Consider the following 16,259-nt stretch of genomic DNA (forward strand, 5'->3'; position numbering starts at 1 on the left):
ACAGCGCTAGTGGAACAGTTCTAATGCACACATGAAGATCATAATATTCAAAAATGGTGAACAATTCTGGCTGTTAACTAACCCTGTGAACTGTGATAAGGTTGTTATCTGATTAAGACTTTTTACACTTACAGGAAATGCGCATTTAGACAAGTGTTAATACTCCTGTGGAACGGGGGTCAGGATTGAATGTAACGAGTGCTGAAACAAAGACGTTTTTGTAATGTGTAATTTTTTATTTGTGAAATGAATTTTCCCAGGGTGATATTTTAGTTTATATACCGAGATATTTCGTAATGTAAATATTTTATCAGTCTATTTCGTGGAGTGTCGCCTGTTATTCGTAGGCGCTTGTTGCCGCAGACGTTTATGGCTGGTGCTAGATTAGGAGACGATAGTAATCTCTGCCGCGTGATGTTGACACGAAGTGTCAGTTTGTAAGGGTGGGCCCTTAGCCATACAGTGAGGCTATTGAAACTTTGACAACTAACCACACGACATATTGAAATTGTTGATGTTTAGATTCGTCATGGTATTGAAAAGAAATATATATGTTCTATGTTTCAGTGCGATAAGGAATGGAATAGCATTACCAGAGATAACAGATATACTATTCATTGATCTCAAAGTTAAGCTGTGACGACACGGAATATAAATGAAGGTACCAGTGGTCCAACCGTCACTGTCACGAAACATTACAGTTGGGTCACACTCGTTAGTTTCTCGCTGAACATACGCTTTCAGTGTAAACTTTAAAATGACGACGAATTCAAGTGTCCAAGGTGTTACTTCCGGTGTGGTAAGTCCGACGGATGAGAATACCATGGCGTCACCATCTTACGGAGAGGACATTTACATGGATTACTACGGAAACTACACATACGAGTATGATTACCAGGAGGCTCTTAACCATCTCCCCCTTAACGAGTTCATACCAACAGTTGTGTTTTATTCCTTCGTCGGACTTATTGGTCTTGTTGGGAATGTTCTTGTCATCGTCGCAATTGTTTTGTTTCCGCGCATGCGCAGTATCACCAACGTTTTCCTTGTGAATCTGGCTTCCGCTGACCTCATCTTTGTTCTCATCTGTGTTCCTGTTAAGGTAAAGTTTATACTTTATGTTTTTATTTTCATATTTTGTTATTTTAATCGAACTAGAGTAAAAGCAAACCTTTTCAAAATATTTTGAAAATTTAGCAGGACTCTTAGATGAAATTGTGATGGTTTTTCACATTTTGATAAAACATGTCCTGTAACATGTTCAGACCATTTTCCTTGTGATACTAGAACCACAAGTTGTGTATTATCTTGGCAACGTCAAAACAGGTACATTATCAGTAAGCTTGAAACAATAAAACTTTAAGAAGGGTCGTTTGAAATATTGTTAAAACTTGGTTGATGCAACACTTTACACATATCATTCATACCGTAAATTTGAGCGATCCTTTTCTTTTGATAGTTTTTACAATTTAAAGTCCTAGTTACACGATGTTAAAAATCCTCATTACAACTTTGAAAATATATTTTCAACGATTAACCTTGACGACCTTATATATCCTACAACGGTGACCTCCTTGACAACCCTTCATAGAAATTATATGTTATACTATGCAACGGTAACCTTGACAACGGTTTTTACAATATGTCGTATAACTGTTACCTTGACAAAAAAATCAATATAATGTACATCAGTAACCTTCGCATGTCTCTGTTCGAATACAACTAACAAAAGGTACCTTCACAAAACTTGTTCCCTGAAAACCTTGAAAAACCTTGTTACCATACATTGCACAACGGTAATGTTGGCCAAACACGAAACAAATTTAACGGTACCAGTTTCAACCCGTTTCAACGCTAAATCTGATAAACCTTGTACAACACGTTGACACAACGTCAAACAACTTTAGCGGTTCTTGCTAAGTGTAAATATCAACAAAACTTAAGACTACTTCAACAGCACTTGTCACAAAGAAAAATCAACGACGAAGAAGTTTTAAACAATCTTGGCAGTTTTTGCTGTAATAATTTAACAACATCTCCGATCAATATCAACATTTTAAACCGTAATAATCCTTGTTACAACCTTAACCTTCATTGTAATAACATTACAAATCAGTGTTAAATAATTATAAATGTTTGTTACAGCGGTTATCATATTACAAACTGTCAGTAGCTATATATACCCTAAAACTTCTTGTTAGAGAACATGGATGTCCTTGTATAAGTACAACTGCTTTCACTTAAGACCAGATGTTATTTTAACTGCTGCCACTTGTACTGTGTTACAAATTACCGTTTAAGATTAAGAATGTTCATATTAAACGTGTATAAACTATAAAGACTTTCCGTCATTACGAGCAGGACAAATATATCATACATAGTTGATCTTAGTAGCTGAAAATACAGACATGAATGGATGATATACTATAATTCGATTTAAACAATTCATACAATTGAACATCATGAAAACTGTACTCTTGTTTATTTTCACGGAGTGATGGGATATATTTTATAAATGTGTTTGTAAAGAGGTGTTATTAAATTTTTGTTTCATTTTCATTATTTGGTAGTAAACAAGTACACAAACTTATGTGTCTGTAAATGTATATTCAATGAAATTATAATTCATGGTATTAATATTCGCTGCGTTTTTAATTTCGCGCTGTTTTTTGTGACCGCGATTATAGCCTAGCAACCTTAAACACACATACATATATAATACATATATCTTTATCGACATATGAAAATAGTTAAAGAAGTTTGTCTGAAACTAAAAACGTATTGATTCGTTTAATGATTATACCATTAATAGAAAATGTAAAAGGATCAGAATACTTCAGGCAATTCTAACCAACGGTTTCTTCAACCAATTTACACCTTTCTTGTGTTATTTTACTCAAACAATCGACTTATACTGGACAGATTAAAAATCCATATGTAGGGTTTTCATTTCTTTGTTTGTTTGTCAAACGTGATTTTGAGATCATGTGTTTTCCTTGGACATTTCCGATAGTGTAATAAAATAAGGTAAGGTTTGTAGACATCGATTTCATTTCCATTCTCGAAAACCGAGAAACCAAACAGAGACCAAAGTATATAAATATTGTATTAATAAAATCAAAAACCGAAACACGAAATGCAATAGTTTCTAGATATAACATTGGTAATATGAAAAGTCGAAAAATAAAAGCCGTAGTATTCATTCTATGATATCACAATATTCAACACAGATTGGATATGCTAGCTATATTTAGTCCGGGAGGAATGTTCAGTTGAAGAGAACATGATAAAGCCAGAATGTTTATGTAAGAAACTACATAAGAAATAATATAGATTGGAAATGGAAGCCAGTTTTTTTTTTAAGTGAGAATGTGTACTTAAGTAGTCATTTGTTTGTGAATAGACACTTCAGCACTCTAGTGATTGACGGCACCAACAAAGGAACCCTTCTCGTGAGATAACAGTCAACAGTGACGTAACCATGGTTAGATTTACATTACTGCGAACAATGATAGCACTAGTAGAATTTTAATTCGACACCCTATCACTGCATAACAGGGATACAAAAACTCCCATCATTCTAACTAACGCTATTGTCTTTCTTACGTTAATGAGCGTGATTAATTCCTGTTGTGACGGCATAGAAGCGGATAGAGTGTCACGAGGGACCATAGAGCCATTTGTTTATGCTCTTCGGGGAAGTCTTGTTCGAAATGATGGAGTTAATAGAATGGAGCTTTTGGGAAACGTTGATTGTCGAGAGTACTCAGCAGTAGTTAAAGAGTATGAATGACACTGATTGCATACAACATATCACTAGCCGTAACAGCAATATTTGCCTGCTAGCCTAGTTATTTGGGAAACGGTAGATAATTGTTACTAATGATTGGATGATACAACTTCCAACTAAATAAACTATCTTTTATCTTTAAATTTAATTATTTCATTCATTCATAAATGCCAAATGCGATGCAGCGCAAAATTACAAAACGAAGCCAACGCAATGTTTGTTTTGTGATTTGTTACATTATTCAAAACAGTATTTTTCCTGGCCAAAGAAATCAAAATTTTATTAAAACACACTTTAATTGAGTTATTGTTCTCAATTAAGACATCAGGAAAGAATAACTTATGATACACTAGTCTGAGAAGAATTGTGACTAAAGTATTTGGAAATGCTGAGATAAGTTGTATTGGAACAGTATATTGGCAACACTATTAATTTTACTAAAATAATGAAACTAGGGCATGCTTCCTTCAACACCACTTCCATAAAGATATAGCGAGTGAAGAACTCAAGGGGGAAATATATCAAGTAACCGTGTTATTTTATATTATTTAGACATCTGAATAATTGCTTTTAGGAAACGATTAGGTTTCTCAGTTGTTTATAACGATATTATTCAGGTATCGCATCAATTATTTATAACATTGTGATTTAGGTATCTCGACAAAACGTAATCAGTATATGATTCAAATGTCTCGGCAAATGTAAAATACAGCGTTTATTAAATTATCTCAACAATATATTGGATTGTCATTAAGGTATTGGAACTATTGTTTTCGGAAAAGCATTTAAATAACTCGACAGTTACTTTCAGGATAAGGCCGTCAATTTTTTGTCACATATTGCAAATGATATTTTTATCTGCATACCGGGAAATTTGCGCCCGGTCAAACTTTCGCCCCTTGCAGGTAAAATACATATGAGTATGAATTTCGCACTTCAAATTGAATTACTACGTATATCGTATGGTTTGTTAATGTTCGCTGTTATGATTTATTCGCCCTCGCTACGTAAGGCGAAAAAGGCGAAACTAAAGAAAAACATCTGACAGAACAAAAGGTAAAGAAGGTAAATATAGAAGGGAGATTCCTAAGTAGCCTTTCAATAGGTCAAAATTATACTTTTACATGAAATATATGATGCAGACCTTTTGACAAATGCTTCCTAGTACAAGAACAATAGAAATCAGCTCTGTTATATGCTATGGCTAAAGACATTCGAACCCAAGGGATAAAATATTGAGCAAAACTCTGAGGCTTACCGAACGATCATATCCATACATCACATCAGAGATTCTGGTTCTTGCATATCATCTTAACAACTGTTCTACTGAAAACAGTTTGTAAAATATAGTGCAAATTGATTAATGTGGAAAAAAGCGAAGAGGCCTAGCGCAAGACAAAATAGTTTTATTGTCATGAGGAATACATGCAGTCAACAAATCTTACTTTTTCGCCACATGCTGACGTACAAATCATATCTTCTTAATTATTATTTGCCAGTGCACGTCTATTGTGGTGTGTATTTAGAACAATAAACGCTATAAATCGTAAGAAAGAAAAAGCTGTATTGGAAAAGATGGTCTTAGAAGCAGAAAGGCAAAGAAAGAAAAACATTTTTCTGGACCATATGACCATCTCGTCCCTTTAAGAAATGTCAAAATAATGAAAACAGACGGGCTTTGACAAACGCACGAGTGCCTACGTTGAAAACCGTAACAACTGCGTTAACCTGCACGTGCAAGCGATCAAGGCACCCCACGGATAGGATTAACAAATGTCCAGCACTACCAAAAATGCAGATTTCTCAGCTTAGTATTCATGAAATGTATTGTAGTTGTTTTCTTATACATGTACATAGCAACGTAATATAATTTGCACTTGTAGGTTGACGCTGTAAAATGTTACGTCCTTGCGTGTTGAAGCTGTTTGTTATATGCTCGTAAAACAATACATACAGCTCCGCTCTGAGCAATATTCACATATACGTCTTATTTCAGAAAATAAAGTTTACATTGGCGCTTGGTAATTGCTGGTATCATTATTATGTGCTGCGGAGAGACGCCACTGGTAAATTTCTTCATCCCCGAGGTTTGCCGTAACCTTGTTGCTGAATCAATTGACTGGTTTATCAGTCCTGGTAACAAAAGCCTTGTCCTTCAATTTCAAACGATTACCCTTCCGAAACACCTGGACTTATTCTCCTTGTACTTACTTATTAATTGATTTTAGCTAGATTAACGGTTTCATTGATACTTCGGTTTTCGCTTTGTAGTTTTTGATGGGTTTTTATGTAGTTTTATTCCTATAACATTAAAGGTTGTCATGCCTTTTAGTTTTTAGGTTTTTAATGAAGTGTAAGCTGAAGTTACACACACAAAATTGTTTTTAAATTTTACATGAAGATGATTGATTTAAAAGAAGAAGATCGTGTGAGAGGCACGTTTTGAACTTGTGCGTTTGGACATTACATATGTCATACCATATGAAGAACTACAACTAATAAAAATTTTCTAAGGAAAAAAAAAGAAGATAAAAAGATGAAAACCCCCCCAAAAACAATAAAAACTAGATTTTTTTTTTTATCCGGTACTGCGTTTAAAACGCATTATTAAGTATAGGCATCAACATATATTTTGATTTATTCCTCTATTTACGTCGATCAAAATATACCATTTTCTCTTGGGCCCAACTATCTCATATAGTATAAGACAGAAAATACTAAAGGCATATCCTCCTATCGTTAATACAGGCAGTGATACCAGATAATAAATACAATCTTATAGGAAGGTAACTGACAACTGACCTCGCGCTGATGTACAGTGATGAGAGATACTCCCTGAACGATGCAATCACACTTATCACGTAAATCCCTAAAGCAATTCGACAAACAACCTGTTTCAAATACGATGTAACTTTCTAAATTGTATAGTCAGACACTACTAATACCATTCCCTAATCCTATATATTATTGTGTGATGTGACACGTGCCTGGAAAATCCAGGAAGAAGCTTACTGCGTAGTACACAAACTTTACAGATTTTCTTTGTGTAAACATGGCAAGATAATTTTTCCTATGGGAACAAACTGTGACCCTCTTCTGGTCGATTTTGTTTTCTAATCGTACGAGGCTGAATTTATTGATGAACTTATAAGGGCTTGTAACAAAAACTCTTCAATTTCTCACTAAGATATATCGACGGAGGGCTGTAAATATGTTGACAACATCGATCGTATATACATGTACTTTCCTGAGATTGAAATCAAGGATGCTTGTGACACTTCTACTTCAGCCGCTTTCCTCGATCTTAACTTTCATTATGACTCTCAGGGACAGCCTTATACTAAACTGACGATTTCAACTTTCCCTTTCTTTTTTGATGGTAACTTCCCTGTTTCCATTTTCCATACGACTGTTGAGCTATACAACATTTCAAATAATACCAAACAATTACTTTAAACAACAAGAGAATACCGAAATGTCAACACAACCAAAGTTCGAACTCTTAATTGATTATGCTAGTGCAAATATCTACAAAGTAAAGCCCATTGAAACAATGCAAGGAGAATAAGACCATGTGTTCCGAAAGGAAAAGCGTCTTCTGCTTTGTCGATGGCACCCGTCATCTAAATCGACCCTAGTAATGTCACGTCCACGCATCGAGAAATTGGATATTGATGACAAGACCACAAGGCTTACGAGCATTATACAAAACCACTCTTACGAGCATTATACAAAAAATATCGATTGTTATACCCATACGGAAGCACACTTCTCTGCGAGATCCTAATGGCGACCATAAACTTGTCCATAGTCTACATCAACCTGCATCTTTGAAACACTGTGATATAAATTTGTCCGTCAGCAGTCATCATCCATCATGGAAGTCATACTAATTGGAGCAAGATCTTGAGTGGCGAATTAACATTGATGTAACTACCAAGAAAGGGAAAGTTCACTATAGGAAAGTCGAAATCGTCCCGCCTTTCGAACAGTTCAGTATTAGGGTGTACCTTTCGTCGGTCACATTGAAGGTAAAGATCGATTAAAGCGGCTTGAAGTAGATGAGTCTGTGGTATCCATTTTTCAAGGTATTGAGGGTATATACGATCAGTGTGGTCAATGGAATTGTTGTTCTTCAAAGACAGCATATCGTCTATTTATCTGAACGTGAAATTGAAGGACATGGTCAGTTTTTTACCAGTCCTGATAAGCTCATCAATGCATTTAGAAGCCAGAAATAAATCGTCAAGAAAAACAACTGCAATAATAAAAAACCAAGGTTAAAGTCTTTTGGTAAGCCGTAGTGACACAGCGGCGCTGAAAGAAATATGTGTGATATGTAAAACTGTTGTCCAATCATGGAGTACTTCCTTCAATACGTGTTATCTTATAGCCTTGTAGCATTGATTCCGGATTTTATGCTTCGACTGTCACGGACGATAAACGTGAATAATTATCGCCCTCTACGAAGTTACCCCGTATAGTAATCATGGCAAGTGACAATACTATCTTAGATTTGTAAAGAAATCATTCGGCAGGATTTACAAAAAAAAAAAAGCATCGTCCGTTTTTCCGTACCCTTTCCGACATGGGAATACTAATGTTGTGTAATCAGGCGCTAATTTGGTTTAACCACGATAAGAACATTCAGAATGAAAGCATTCTTGAATGATTCGTCGATGGAAAGTCTATCAGATATTTAGTAATGCGCCATTCAGGAGAATTTTTACTTTTGTGTTTATTAAATTATTGCAATTTGAACAAATCTTTGGATTTTTTGTTTGAAAGTCGATTGCCGAGGCGTTTAAATTAGCAAATCGTTATTATGCAAGTAATTATTTTGTGTAAAGTACATGGATAAATCGCTAGAAAATGCGAATGTATATTCTAAGCAATTTTGTTCTGGGTTTTATATTGGTGTAGATTAAGGATGATTCGATACAGTTGGCGGTACAAAGTCTCGATAAAACATTGTCCAGACAAATAAACTGTACATGTGTGTCTACAAACAATGCTGTATCTAATGACTCTGTCCACTTTGTCTCGGATTTATTTCCAAATAATTTATCTAAATAGGAGAATACAGTATCAATACACAAGTTAATGCGATTGTTCTCGGATCGGTTCGGCCACAGGAAATTCTATTAAAAACTCACGTAGATATCTCAACTCAGTTTCATCCTCACCTCAGGGCGATATCTGGAAACGCGACTTACAGCTTATATACATACACCTCAACTTAATATTTTCTCCTCTGTCTTCAGGGCGACCGCGAAAAAAAATGAATACACTCTCACTCTTTAATCTCAAATCCCTTCTCGTGGTGATGGCAGGAAACTCGACTAACAAAGCGCACCTATATCTCAAATCATTTTCAATTCTCTGCTCAATGCGACATCAAAAAACTTGACCTACATCTAACACTTAAATCCCAACTTTGTTCTCACTCTCTCCTCAATGCGATCTCAGGCGACCCGACTAACTGACACCTAACTCTCAAATCGTTTCTTCTCTCTCCTCAATGCGATCTCAGGCGACCCGACTAATTATCACCTAACTCTCAAATCGTTTCTTCTCTCTATTCAAATAGATGTTAGGAAACTTGACTAATAGCTTACATCTAAATCTCAATTCGTGTTCACCTCTCTCTGCAATGATGTCAGGAAACTCGACTTCAGACTTCGTATTAGCAATCTCCTCAGAGCGATCTCCGGAAACTCGACTTATATCTTACTAACACGGCTAGCTCGACTAACACGACTAGCTCGACTAACACGAATAGCTCGACTAACACGACTAGCTCGACTAGACTAGCTCGACTAACACGACTAGCTCGACTAGACTAGCTCGACTAACACGACTAGCTCGACTAACACGAACAGCTCGACTAACACGACTAGCTCGACTAGACTAGCTCGACTAACACGACTAGCTCGACTAGACTAGCTCGACTAACACGAATAGCTCGACTAACACGACTAGCTCGACTAACAATTTACACTTCAATCTCAATACAATTTCGACCTTTCTCCTCAAAACGATTTCAGAAAACTCGACTAGCAGGTTCACTTAAACATCGCCTCAGTTTTATCTTCTGCTCAAGATGATGTCAGGAAATTCGACTGACAACTCACATTGAAAGCTCAAGCTAGTTTTTTCCATCGGAGGATCTCGGAATGCTCGACCTAAACACATGCAAATAATTTATTCTACTCTCCTTCGTATTACAGCACCCCCGAGGGCCGTCATAAACACACTAGACTCGTGAAACGAGCTATTAATGAGCCATTAAATGTTCAATAGGTGTAAACAAACAAGGTTGATTGCGTTGAATCGTGTTTTCCTGTTAGCAATCAATATAATTATGACACACGTTGTGTGTTGTTTCCTTCTCGTTTTATCAAAAATGTCATAAATGTATAATTTATGTTTAAATATCATTTAGCTTTTAATGAAGTGGACCCGATAGGATGATAGCAGTCGTGTTGACTAACGTAAATTTTTCTTTATAGTATGTGATCAAATTATGATAAAGAGAGAAAAACATAACATAGAGACCAAAGTGTTGATGGAATGTACGGGGACGGAGTGAACCCTGCTTCCTCAGCTTATAAGTTCACATTAACACTACTCAGTACGTAATGAACAGCGGTCTATCGATTAAAGTGGCTCGGAAAACGTAAACATATTTTGTTATTATCAGAGCTCATTCAGTAAGTGAAATAGTTGCCGCTGAATATAATTTAAAAGAAGATAAGAAAAAAACGCTATTACGGACAAATAGCGCCTTTTTCATAATTTTCAACCAGACCCACATTACATACGTTTTGCTTTGTGTGCGTTACACCAAAGTAACACGACTGACATTACAAACAACTAGTTTTACGTGCGTTACTACATAACAACACGACCGACATCACATACAGCTAGTTGTGTGTGCGTTAAAACATAGTAACACGACCGACATAATATACAGTTAGTTGTGTGTGCGTTACACCATAGCAACACGACCGACATTATATACAGCTAGTTGTGTGTGCGTTACACCATAGCAACGCGACCGACATTACATACAGCTAGTTTAGCGTGTATATCATAGCAACACGACCGACATTACATACAGCTAGTTGTGTGTGCGTTACACCATAGCAACACGACCGAAATTATATACAGCTAGTTGTGTGTGCGTTACACCATAGCAACACGTCCGACATTACATACAGCTAGTTGTGTGTCCGTTACACCATAGCAACACGACCGACATTACATACAGCTAGTTGTGTGTCCGTTACACCATAGCAACACGACCGACATTACATACAGCTAGTCGTGTGTGCGTTACACCATAGCAACACGACCGACATTACATACAGCTAGTTGTGTGTCCGTTACACCATAGCAGCATGACCGACATTGCATACAGTATTAATATTAATATTACCTGTTTCCAAAGCGTTACAGCAAAGTAACACAACTGACATTGCAAATATTTAACTTCTTAAACGTGCGCTACACGACAATTACACGAACGAATTAGATATATATATACATGTAGCTTGTTGAGGGTGGTTTACAGCACAATTACACGAACGGCATTATATATACATGTATATATATGTAGCTTGTTGAGCTCGCGTTACACTACAATTGCACGACCGATATTATATATATATATATATATATATATATATAGCGTGTTGAGCGTGCGTAACACCACAATTTAACGACCGACATTATAATATATACAGCTTGTTGAGCGTGCGTTACCAAACATTAGTACGACTGACATTACAAATTGCTTGTTTTACGTCCGTTTCATCACAGTTACACATTACCTACTTTATTCATAACGTTTTAAGTGGGCGTTAAAAACAGTATCACGACCGATATTTTATATTATTTCATGAACCGATAATACATATCCTCTTTTGAGCGTTTATTATACAACCACCGCATCCATACTGGTTACGACCATATAGGGGGTCATTATGTCATGGTCGTTTCCGTACAGGACGGTCTCGCGGTCGTCATCATCAATCATTTACCTATTCAGACATTCATTAATGCACTCGTTCGTGCATTTCTAATTTATTCATACACGTCTTTATTCAATGAATATATTATAACATGATTGTTCCGTGAAACATTGTAAGCAAATGGCCTCTTCATAATTTTACTTTCCATGCAGAAAATGTTACAAGGGTTACACATGTACCTAACAATCCCTTTTAAACAACCTTCCGTGAAATCAGATAATTTCTTGGGGCCCTTCAAAAAATTGTTTCCTGGGGACATGAGTTCGTGGATTACGAGTACCTACCCAAATTGAGTATTGCTTTAGGTCAAAATTGTAATTACTTCGTTTACCTATGAATTCGTGGAAGATGATTACCAACAAAAACAACGAAATAAAAAAGAAAACCGCTTAAATAATTGGTTTAACAGTATACCCATCAAGTTCATTGGCAGAATTATAGACGCAGTCTGCTTGGAAGGTGTGTTCCTCATATCTTTTCGGTGATAACATTCGCCATTCTCAAAGATACCATTTCTTGCGATGGGTTCGTAATGATTTAATGGGTATGTATTGCTGTTCGTATAGTTGATATTCTGACATGATTCCAATAAATACATAAGGCTTGGGTGTGTTTTTCATTTCCAGCTAATAGGAATGTCATTTCGGAACAAAAGAATTATTTATTGGACAGCGTCCACACAGAAATATTATCCTAGTGTCAGCAGAATAAGTAAGTAACTTAAATACAATAAATTAGTTAGTGGTTATAGGGTTCAATATACAGTGGACATAAAATACAGAGAGGAAATTTGATTGTTTCCCGCTGGATAATATTTATATTGCATACGTGTGATAGAATACTTCAATATTTCGACAAGTGGGTCAACATGTTTATTAGAATGTGTTCAACAATCAGGTTTCGTTTGATCGGTAGCTCACATCACGCAAAGGAATTCACTAACATATATAAAAGATATTATATACGCCCCGAGGAAACTATCAAGGTCATGTTTTAGAGTTCTTAACGACAACCAAACGCTCTTTTATTGCATGTACTGATGTCTATTGTACAATGAACTTATCGGTAATGCTAAAACACACCTCCCGTTCTATTTGAGTACATGTACAACACAGTCATAAAACATTTGTTTCTGTGACATCTCGGCCATTGTAGAGACAACGTAGAAAGACATGAATGTGGGCAATGATACCACCACACATCAGTGTTAAATGTGGGCAATGATACCACCACACATCAGTGTTAAATGTCCGCCATGTTACAACCACACATCAGTGTTAAATGTGGGCAATGCTACCACCACACATCAGTGTTAAATGTAGGCAATGATACCACTAAACATCAGTGTTAAATATGGGCAATGATACCACCACACAACAGTGTTAAATGTGGGCAATGTTACCACCACACATCAGTGTTAAATGTGGGCAATAATACCACCACACATCAGTGTAAAATGTCGGCCATGTTACCACCACGCATCAGTGTTAAATGTAGGCAATAATACAACCACTCAGCAGTGTTAAATGTGGGCAATGATGCCGCCACACATCAGTGTTAAATGTGGAAGGGAACACCAGATTATTTGTTTGTTATGGAGTCATTCATTGTTTATACGGTAATCTTTGGTACGATTTCATAATCAATCGATGAATAACCACACATCAGTGTTAAATGTAGGCAATAATACAACCACTCAGCAGTGTTAAATGTGGGCAATGATACCCCAACACATCAGTGTTAAATGTGGGCAATGATACCACCACATATCAGTGTTAAATGTGGGCAATGTTACCAGAACACATCAGTGTTAATTGTCGGCCATGTTACCACCACACATCCGTGTTAAATGTCGGCAATGATACCACCACATATCAGTATTAAATGTGGGCAATAATACCACCACACATCAGTGTAAAATGTCAGCCATGATACCACCACACATCAGTGTAAAATGTCGGCCATGTTACCACCACACATCAGGGTTAAATGGGGGCAATGATACCACAACACATCAGGGTTAAATGTGGGCAATGATACCACCACACATCAGTGTTAAATGTGGAAGGGAACACCAGATTATTTTACGGTAATCTTTGGTACGATTTCATAATCAATCGATGAATACGTATGACGTGCATCATGAGAACAACGGATATTTTAAACGATAAATTATAAGTACATTCATATTTTTTTTATATAATTACTTTAAAATGTATGTGTACATTGTATATATATGTAAATCTCTCTTTTCGTGTTCATACGAGTATGAACGCAATTGGCAACGAACTTATTCCCTTTGTAGCGCTATGTTTGTTGCCAACTGCTTTCATAATATTGATACACCGTCAAAATGAAGGTCAATCGTTATATGCATACACTCAATCATTAAAATATCACAGGAATTTATTTTGTATCTTAATTTGATAAGAGTTTGTATGTTTTTGTATGAATTTCCTGAGCGATTAAGAAAACAAAACTGAATACATACATTCAATTTGACATTACATGGACTGGATACCGAATTTTCAGGGATTCAAATAATCCCTTTTCTTTCGGAAAATGGAAATGGGAAATTCTAAATACGTATGGCTTGCTCCTATGTACAATATTCGGGCACTTTGCCATAAAAAATTCGTATTCCTTCGCGGTTATACAAATACCATTAGTTTGAGCACGCAAGAAGTTATCTCAATCACATTAATTTTTGGGTTATTTTTTTCGGTAAGCTATTTTGATGATAAAAAAGAAAGAAAATCTATTGACTGTTCATGGAGTTTGATTTGCCAATTAACTGTCTCTACCTTCTATTTATAATGAAATTCGACACAATCATCTCATTGCCGTTAAACAGCAGAAAATATAAAGTACTAGAAAAGTCGTTTCTACGGGACATCACCCCATGTCATTGGTTATCTTTCTTGTTTTAATATCAATTTCTAATGAGGAACAGCGAAGTTCTCCATGTACGCTACAGTTTAATGCACAACGCCTTAAGAGTACCATTCACTCTACTATATTAAAATTGTAGGCTTCCGGTGATGCCAACCTTACGAAGCCTCCATACCTCGTTCGCGTAAAATGACAGGAAATGAACATTTTATAACACTCCTTGTTGGTTTCAACAAATTTTATTGTATTTGCAAAAGGATTAGACAACAGGCAGTGCCTATATAAGTCTTCTCCTGGAATTTCACTCCTTTCAAGTTGTATGTAGTCAAATTTTCTTGCTTTATATATTGTTTCTAGCTTTGTAGTGAATATTTTACTCGGATACGTGTTCGAATCTTTTACCGCCAGAGTTTTATTTTTATAGTTAAAATTAATTTTTTATTTTCCTGTTCTCAAAAAATATGTTTTAAGTTTTTGTTTATGTTAGTAGTGGGTTTCAATATGTTGCAGTAATTGTTGAAGCGATTAAGAACATATTATGTACCGCTCGAACAGGGAGTCGTTAGCAATCATTTTTTTAACAATTCCGTACACTTTTTTTTCTGCCGTAATAACGACATTCTTACCTCTTAATTACGACATAATTAGTCGTAATTACGACACCAACCGACTTTCGTACAAAGCCGGGTTTTTTCTGTCGTTATAATGACATTGTTATCCATGCAATACTTAATCTTAATTACGTCTTTACAATTTAAAGTAACATATTCGGCTTTCGTACAAAACCTTAACTAATACTTCCATAATACCAACACATGACTGAGGTATCGCTTAGTGAAAAATATAAGACAGTTAAAAAACGTACCTTATAATACGAAACTATTTTCAGGTGCGGATTATAATTTTCTTTATCCAGCTTGCGGATTAGATATAAGCAGCAGTTCAGGGTCTGCTGTATTTGTTGAATATCCTTATAGACATGGTTTTGACCAAACAACTTTTCCACTGATAATGTCAATTAATCGCATCTGATAATTTCATTAGTTTTGCTACTGGTTGTTCCATCGTCATCGTCATTAGCACGCCTTAATCTTCATTTAAATTTGTCATTTACCTTCGTTATCGTTTCAATATTGAAAACGAGCTCTTCATCGCAACAACATAGATTCAAAGCAATAATTCCAAATCTAGATAACCATAAAGATTCCATGATAAAAACAGAGAGTAGATAAAATGATTAATGCTCCTTTTTGTTGTTTTTGTTTTGTTTTCTGTTTTTGAACCTATAATTTCCGACTTGATCAAACATCTCGTTTAGCCTTGAAAACACATTTTCTATCTCTTCTATTTACAAATTTGGCCAATCTGGACTTCAGCTTGCATTTGAATCGAAATCCAACATCCTTAAGTATATCATGCTTTTTTTTTCTTTTTTTTTCTCATTTTTTTTTTAAGTTTTGAAGTTCCAGTACACAGTGTGTAATACTCCAAAAAATCAATTAATCAATAATCGTTTTAAAGAAAAAAAAATTGTGTTCTCT

The 16,259-nt window shown here is 35.7% G+C and overlaps 1 protein-coding gene across 2 annotated transcripts in view; it reads left to right on the forward strand.

The window, feature by feature from the left end:
* Positions 1-246: 246 nt before the first annotated feature.
* Positions 247-16,259, forward strand: part of LOC110449136 (allatostatin-A receptor-like) — a 69,469-nt gene continuing 53,456 nt past the window's right edge. Inside the window, exon 1 of one of the 2 annotated variants that reach the window (XM_021495781.1) lies at positions 247-1,102. In XM_021495781.1, the coding sequence (XP_021351456.1) occupies positions 758-1,102 (345 nt within the window). In that variant the 5' untranslated portion in view covers positions 247-757. The remainder of the gene's footprint in view (positions 1,103-16,259) is intronic. The other variant, XM_021495790.1, reaches the window with a different exon arrangement.

The sequence above is a fragment of the Mizuhopecten yessoensis genome, unplaced genomic scaffold (assembly GCF_002113885.1).
Source record: "Mizuhopecten yessoensis strain PY_sf001 unplaced genomic scaffold, ASM211388v2 scaffold431, whole genome shotgun sequence".
NCBI lineage: Eukaryota > Metazoa > Mollusca > Bivalvia > Pectinida > Pectinidae > Mizuhopecten > Mizuhopecten yessoensis.